Genomic DNA, 7,663 nt, shown 5'->3' with positions numbered 1-7,663 from the left:
TTGGAATAAAAAACCTACTAAATCAAGAAACATTTTTTTTGGTTATGTTAATATGACAAAAAAGATTGGTAAATAATAGTGAATCCAAAATATTTCCAAAGTAGTTAATTCAGTTATTTATTTTTTAGGGTACCACTCAAATTCACAATTTTACATGGAACTTATTGTTACAAAAAAGACTGAAAATATTCCTAATGGAACACATATTCACTTGATGGTAAGGGCTAAGAATTTATTAAATAATTAATATAAATATTTTATTTTATTACATTACATTACTAATTGATATATTCTACACTTCCTGTACTGAATAAAATGGGTTCAAAATGTCTAGTACAAAAAATTTTTCCACTTTTAAACTTTAGTAGATACTCTAAAAACAAACTAAAATATGCAATATAATTATCATCATTTAAAAATTAAATTTGTTAAAAAAATTTTACTAGATTAACTAATACAATGTATACACAAAAAATATAAAAATAACAGCTAATTTAATAAACTGTATTATTTATTTTAGGATATTTTTTATTTACTCTCGGAACTACGTTTATTTCAAGCTATAAATAATGTGACAACATCTTCGCTATGCAAGGCACTCATCACTCCACAATTTCATAACTACTCTATTGATTCTTCAAAAGCAAATTTAAAAAATTATAACATAAATGTAAATAGTTCAACGTTTAAGTTTACTAGTTATATTCATTTATTTTTATTGTGGGTTATGATTTTGTTTAGAGTTTATTATTTAAACATAGTCAAAAAGAAGCAGTAAAAATGGCTGTGACAATTTGTAATGCTGTAGAACCCAAATGTTGGTTTGATAATTGGACCTCCAGGTACAGGCAAAACAAATGTGATTTGTAATATTATTTTAAGTTTAATGTCTAAACAATTGGCCAAGACTAAAACTAAACCTAAACTTCTTATTTGTGCACCTTCTAATGAAGCTGCTGATGCAATAGTAAGACGAATAATAGAAATTAAAAAAGACTTAAAACGTAAGTTTCTATTTAGTTTGTTTTATAGAATAAAAATACAACTTGAATTATGATTAATTATTTCAGATGAATCACAATTTAATGTGGTAAGAGTGGGTAGTGGCCAAAAATATGATCCAAATTCTCCTATTGTTGATGTTATGCTGGATACTGTAATCAAACAAAAAATGGGAAATCCTTTAAATGAAGCTAATGTAATATATTGCTATTATTATTAGATTTAATTTTTGAAATTATTTAGCATTTATTATTGTTTAATTAGCGACAATGCCAATCAAATAATTTGTTCATATATACCAATAAGAAAGATCTTGAAAATGAAATACTTATCAATACTGAAGTTATTGTGACAACATTAAACTCCTGTTTTTCGAAAACAATGGAAGAGACCTTCAAGCCTACAAATATTAAGTAAATATTTTTTTTTTTTTTTGAATAATTATTTTAATTTTTTTTTAATTTTTAAATTTTACTATAGGTCATTGAATAATTGTCATTTTACTGCTTGTATAGTAGATGAAGCTGGACAATCTATAGAACCTCTGATTTTCGTTCCGATACTACTTGGTATTGATAAATTAATTTTGGTTGGAGATGATAAACAACTTCAGCCATTAGTAAAAAGCAAGGTAATTTAAATTAATTAATAAATTTATTACAAAATATAACTAAAATCTTTAAATTTTGATAGAATAACGGTTTATTGGTATTTGTTATGAATGACTGACGTAATACACTTATCATAAAAACTATTTTACTGAATCTATACAACATATAACATATCTGAATTAAATAATAATGTCTTAGGTGGCCAAAGATAATGGTCTTGGTATTTCTCTTTTCAAACGACTTAAGACTTGGTTTGAACAAAAGCGCTCTACACGGAAAAGTTTTCCAGTAACTATGTTGAATACACAATATAGAATGCATAAGGAAATTTGTTTATTTCCATCAAAATACTTTTATAAAGGAGAAATTAAAACTGCACCATCTGTCAAAATGAGGAAGCAACTGTCATTTCATCCATACATGATCCTAGAACATGAAAGCCTACAAGATAATACAGGGTATATTATATTTTATACATTTTGAAAAATTGTCTGATCAAAATTTATTATATTCCTTAAGTGAGGTAAATATTGGAGAAGCAAATATGATCGTAACTTTGGTAGATATTTTACTCAATTCGGAATGTCGATCATTAACCGTTGCAGTCTTAACACCTTACCATAAACAGAGAGAACAAATAAATATATTATTAAAGAAAAAGTAAGAAGTTTAATTTTGTGTGTATTAATTGTCTACTAACACAATTGTTTTTAAAGGAAGATCTCATTAAACGTCAATACAATAGATTCATTTCAAGGTGGTGAATGTGACGTGTTATTAATATCAACTGTTCGAACTAATGGAGTTGGATTTATGGATGATATATGTCGGTTGAATGTTGCTTTAACACGTGCTAAGCAATCATTAATAATATGTGGAAACTTTATGTCTTTGAGAGTGAGATATTTTTATAAAATTATTTATTTATATTAACAAGTAAACAGTAGTTACTGTAATCCTCTGGCCACTGTCTTCTGTAATCCTATACGTCCAGTAATCCAGATGATTTTATTCTTGATAGTAATTTTACTTATTTTTATTTATTTATATTGTTTAAGTACAAGTTATATAAACAGAATTTTAGATAAGCAACAGTTGCTCACCTCCTATAAAGCTTGTGTTGAAAGTGTGTTCTTAAAATTAAGTTTTTAATACGAATAATACAATTTATATATAATATAAATAAAACTACTTAAGATTAATAATTTGTGAAGATAATTGGACTTTGATTAATTTTAAAATGCTTATAATTTCTAAAATTATTAACATTAATATTTAATTCTTTAATCCCCAAATCTCAATACCATAAGATATAAGTGATAGCATAAGTGAAGTATATATTATTCTTAAATAGGTTAGGTTAATGAACAGTTATCTTATAAAATAAATAAATTAACTATGAACTAACAGTCCTAATAAATCGATTAAATATTATTTTCAAAAATAGCAAAACAAGAAAATCATGCCAGGCAAACAAAAATAGTGATTTATTACAATTATTATAATGCTAACTCTAATAATTTAACCATCCTCCATACGTATGGGATTACTGAGACTACTGTATTTATGTAATAATATGAGTATTATAAATATATTTATACATATAAATAAATGTATTTATAGGGAGAACGAGTATGGTCCGATTTAATAGAAGATGCAAAGGAACGTAAATTAATTAAGAAAGTATCAAAAAAAGTGATTACTAATTCTAGGGTTTTGCTTGCTATGATAAAATTGTAATTCATATTTGATATGTACAGTATTTATTACAACTTTAAATATAAATTATAAATTTTAATATTTTTTAACTTATATGAAATTTTCTCAAGGCTATTTTCTGATTTTTTTTATAATTTATTAAATTTGTTATATCGAGAAGTATTTTAATGATATGATAATTACTAAGTACCTGAATAAAAAGTATATTCTCAGGAATATACCTACCATGTTTTATTTTTATTATAAATTTAAATAAAATTGATTTAAATATACGTATAATTTTATTTATTTTAGTAAACTGTTTTTACGGTTTTTTTAATATTTTATGCTGAATGTACAAATTAACCATTAATTTGTTTTGCTACTACTTACTAAATATGGATTATTTTTTTTTTTTCATTATTCTACATAATAAATGTTTCAGATTAAATTCACTAATAAATCCCACTTAAATGATAAATTTGTTACTTATAAGTTATAACTTATAACCTTTAAAGAAAATTCAAAGTACCTATATTTCTACCTATATTATCTATGGCTATACAGTATACAGCAGTTTATACAGTTATAAAGTTAATGATTTTTGAGTAGGGAACAGAAAAAAAACAAAACCAATTTTCTTAAAAACTGGTTTTGCGTAAAAATTGCCGTTTTTCCTATTTATTTTTTGTTTTTCTCGATTATTTTAAAAAATATTGGGAATTTTCAATTTCGATCTCTTAAAAGTACCAACTAAAGTTTCGATTTTCTATCAGAAAACCATCCTTAAAATTGAAGATTGTAGCATTTCATCTACTACACGTCATGTATAATACATGATAGGTACAAAAAAAATATATTGTAAAATCAATACCACATTCATCTACTGCACTGCTGCAGCATACTATATAGACAGTGGCATACATATGGGGGGGGGCGGTGTTAGGGATCAATCCCCCCCCAGGACCAAAAAAAAAAATTGTGATATTATTGATGAATTTCTTATTATTAATCATCCGTGTATACACAAACTTACGTTATAATAATTTGACTATTGAGTATAACACTATACTTTACCAACAACGAAAAAAGATTTCATAACAAAATTGTGGGTGCCGTATATCAATCAAAATAGACATTTGATCGTACAGTCAGTTAGTTGCGTGCGGACATTAATACATCTTAATACGACCAAAAACGTACCCTTCCCTTTTCGGCCGATTCACTTTTCGACCAAAAAAAAGTTTTATATAATACACAATGATTTTGTTAAGTTGGTTTCAAATTACTACTTTAAAAAGTAGTGAACCAGCAACCTAACCTAAATAGTGCTAACAAAAGTGAGTAAAAAAAATGATTTATGACAGGAATTGTAATTATTATCATAGTTTTCTATATTTTATTGACAACAAAATTTATTTTTATAAATATTATTACGTATTCATTTATACATTTTAGTTTTTATACAACTTATATATTTTTTAATATTTCTTTATAATTATAACATAGAGACTTATATGTAATTATTATCATTATTTAATTGTAACCTACTACTATATTTAAAAATAACTAACAAAAATAATTTTTTCTACATAAAGGCTGGAACCTGTTGGGTGTTTCGGTCCCGGTTCTGGTTATTAAATTAATTTGTTTAAGGGTTCCGATTTTGTTTCGGTTTTCTAAAAAAATATAAGGGTTCTAGAACCGGTTAATACCGGTTTTGGAAAATACCGCTTAATTTCGGTTATTTTCGGTTAATTTTGATTTCTGATTATTCAAGATTTATTAAAAAATAGTCTGAAATAATTTATTTATTCATGTTTAAATTGTAATTATTTCATGAAAATAGAAGTTATTATGAAAAGTTAGAAAAACATTAAAACATTAAAACACAATACCAACATCTCCATTGCTGACTGCCGCCGTGCTAGATCAACGCACGTCGACAATGTCATATAAAATAAATTTTCTTATCTACTATTTTAGATTCTGAGCGGAGCGAGGAAGCTATTGTTTTTATAATGGTGTTTATTTTTTTTTATATATCCTGTTCCTGTATACAAAATTTCTTCCAGAAGGAGTGCTTCGATTTCAACATATAGTACCTTATATTTTAGCAAATTGGAATTAAGATGGTACTTTAGAAAGGTTATTTTCTGATTTTCTCAATAGTTATTTAATGCCACGGGAAACACCACCGAAAAATTACGAAAAAACGCTGAAAATGGGATTTTAATTTCTAACGCTTTGTTTATCACCATAGAAACCAATAAAAAATTATAATATTATAATATTAATTCAACTTACATGATAAAATAATTAATAACAATATAAAATATCCAGAGTGACAAACCGTCCTCGCTCAGAATCGTTTTTCTTATACAATGATATTTCATCATTGAATTCAAGTCTAATACAACCCATTATACAATGACCCCCTTGTAACCTGTGATTGTTAGGAAAATGGGTAGTTTTAAAGAGAAGGTTTTAGTGTTCGTTAATTTTTTTTAAATATACAGATATATACAATAATACAGATAATAGATATCTCATACATCGTGACACGGCTATAATAGTAAAGTGTCTACCGAAATGAATCTCTATAATTAGTATTATAGAATTAGTATTGAAGTTAAATTAAACAGCTGGAGATTTAAGCACTATCGCTTATATTATGTCATAGTGGCTATCACGGAAATGACGGAACTACAATCACAGAATATTATTCTGTGCTACAATTTACATTTGAAAGGTAATTGCATTTATAGTCACTACAACAAACCATCGCTAGTGCGTAAATCTCCCGCTGATAATGGAGATTCATTTCGGTAGACACTAGATTCGTTGGGCAGCCATACTATCCTTTATCGTGGTCCGTGATATAATATACTTGTTGTATATAATATCTATGAATATTATTGAAATTTTTAAACAATATATTATCACTGTAGGCACTTTAATATTATTACTTGTATTATAATTCATTTTTTTAAATATATTTTCATCATTTTTTATGTTTGTTGTGTGAACTTATAACCTTTAGTTACGAAGAAATCATTTAAAATGGATCATTTCTACGGTAAGGATAATACTGAATTACGTAAGCTAACTAAATATTTCAAAAACATAATCCTAAGACCCGTTTACAAACATACCTATAATCTATACCTATCTACTTATAGTTTATATTTTACTAGATTGAACTAAGGAAGTATATCTACAGGGTGATTTTTTAAGCATGCTCACCCAATTTTTATGCTTATATTATGCATATATTTGAATACTGATTTTTGGAAGCGTTAAATACACTTAATAACAATAGGTATTTTCGAATCCTTGAGAACCCTTCTTTTTAATTTTTCATTATTTAGTAGATATTATTTGGGGGAATTTTATTGTATATAAATCAAAATTCGAGTTTTTGAGTTTCATAACTGTGTACTAAAAAGTAAGAATAAAATGTCTATGGTAATGGGTTAGATAGTAATTATAAATGATCTGTCAATATAAATAATTTGTAAAAATAATCCAAGTATAATAAATATTACAACTAGTACCTAAGTACCTTTTACCTAAATAGTATTAGGTACCTACTATATATAGCTTATATTTTTATAAATCAATTTTTAAGGTATATTTTCCTTAGTATAAACATTTTAATAACTCAAAAACTACCTACTCATAATATTCATTAAAAATTTGATTTAGATACCTACATCAGCATTTTTAAGAAAATCGTACGTTAATAATTTGTAGGAAAGGGTTGTATCGCCACAGAACACTCCTTAAGTAGGTACTTAGTACAAAAACATCAGAAATTTGAAAATATGGTCTCTACGTAATACTTATACTAAAAATTCTAAAAATCAGAATTTAAATAAATGTACAATTAAAGAAGAAAATGAGGTTGACCATGCATAAATAATCACCCTGTATCTTATACTTATAGTCCCCGATCTCATAACATTATATTTTATTCTGAAATAAATGGTAATTTATAATTTATCCATCGCCTACGGGCATCGCAGAAGTTTTGAACCATTTCAGGACTGCATGCATATTTGCTTATGTCGCTCCCAGGCACGGTTGTAAATATACTGGTTACCTGCAAGGACCAAGGACCAAGGTGGATTAGAGGTAGTGATGTTAAAAAGTAGCGGTCACTGCTTCTTTTCACTGTGACTGAATGAGTAGCAGTAACAGTGCCCTGCTACTTGTACATAAAATAACAGTGATCACTGATCACATTATCGTTACTCGTTATCAATTATTCAGTTATCATCTAGCAAATTCACAGTGTGATAAATATTTTTTTCACAGTTTTAAAAATTCACTGTTGAAACTTTTGAAAA

At 26.3% G+C, this 7,663-nt stretch overlaps 3 protein-coding genes across 5 annotated transcripts in view; all 3 read left to right on the top strand.

The window, feature by feature from the left end:
* Positions 1-10: 10 nt before the first annotated feature.
* LOC103309483 lies at positions 11-870 on the top strand. Its single transcript, XM_029486205.1, has 4 exons — positions 11-68; positions 129-217; positions 521-720; positions 762-870. Exons 1-4 carry the CDS (start codon positions 53-55, stop codon positions 868-870), a joined length of 414 nt encoding a protein of 137 aa, XP_029342065.1. The 5' UTR covers positions 11-52.
* LOC100161647 (probable helicase MAGATAMA 3) lies at positions 814-3,562 on the top strand. Of its 2 annotated transcripts, XM_008185004.3 has the most exons (8): positions 814-1,004; positions 1,071-1,198; positions 1,267-1,415; positions 1,483-1,633; positions 1,812-2,071; positions 2,133-2,273; positions 2,330-2,510; positions 3,237-3,411. In XM_008185004.3, exons 1-8 carry the CDS (start codon positions 887-889, stop codon positions 3,351-3,353), a joined length of 1,245 nt encoding a protein of 414 aa, XP_008183226.1. In that variant the 5' UTR covers positions 814-886; the 3' UTR covers positions 3,354-3,411. The 2 variants fall into 2 exon arrangements, with proteins under 2 accessions (XP_008183226.1, XP_016659969.1); XM_016804480.2 differs by lacking the exon at positions 2,330-2,510 and having other exon boundaries at positions 3,237-3,562.
* Positions 3,563-6,255: 2,693 nt separating this feature from the next.
* LOC100573076 (terminal uridylyltransferase Tailor) overlaps positions 6,256-7,663 on the top strand; it is a 14,638-nt gene continuing 13,230 nt past the window's right edge. The window contains exons 1-2 of one of the 2 annotated variants that reach the window (XM_003244582.4): positions 6,306-6,390; positions 7,340-7,448. In XM_003244582.4, coding sequence (XP_003244630.1) covers positions 7,379-7,448 — 70 coding nt within the window. In that variant the 5' untranslated portion in view covers positions 6,306-6,390; positions 7,340-7,378. Of the gene's footprint in view, positions 6,391-7,339; positions 7,449-7,663 lie in introns of both variants that reach the window. The other variant, XM_003244581.4, reaches the window with a different exon arrangement.

The sequence above is a fragment of the Acyrthosiphon pisum genome, chromosome A1 (genome assembly GCF_005508785.2).
Source record: "Acyrthosiphon pisum isolate AL4f chromosome A1, pea_aphid_22Mar2018_4r6ur, whole genome shotgun sequence".
NCBI classification, from domain to species: Eukaryota; Metazoa; Arthropoda; class Insecta; order Hemiptera; family Aphididae; genus Acyrthosiphon; species Acyrthosiphon pisum.
Note: the sequence above shows the minus strand (reverse complement) of the source record. Positions and strands in the feature narration are given on the sequence as shown.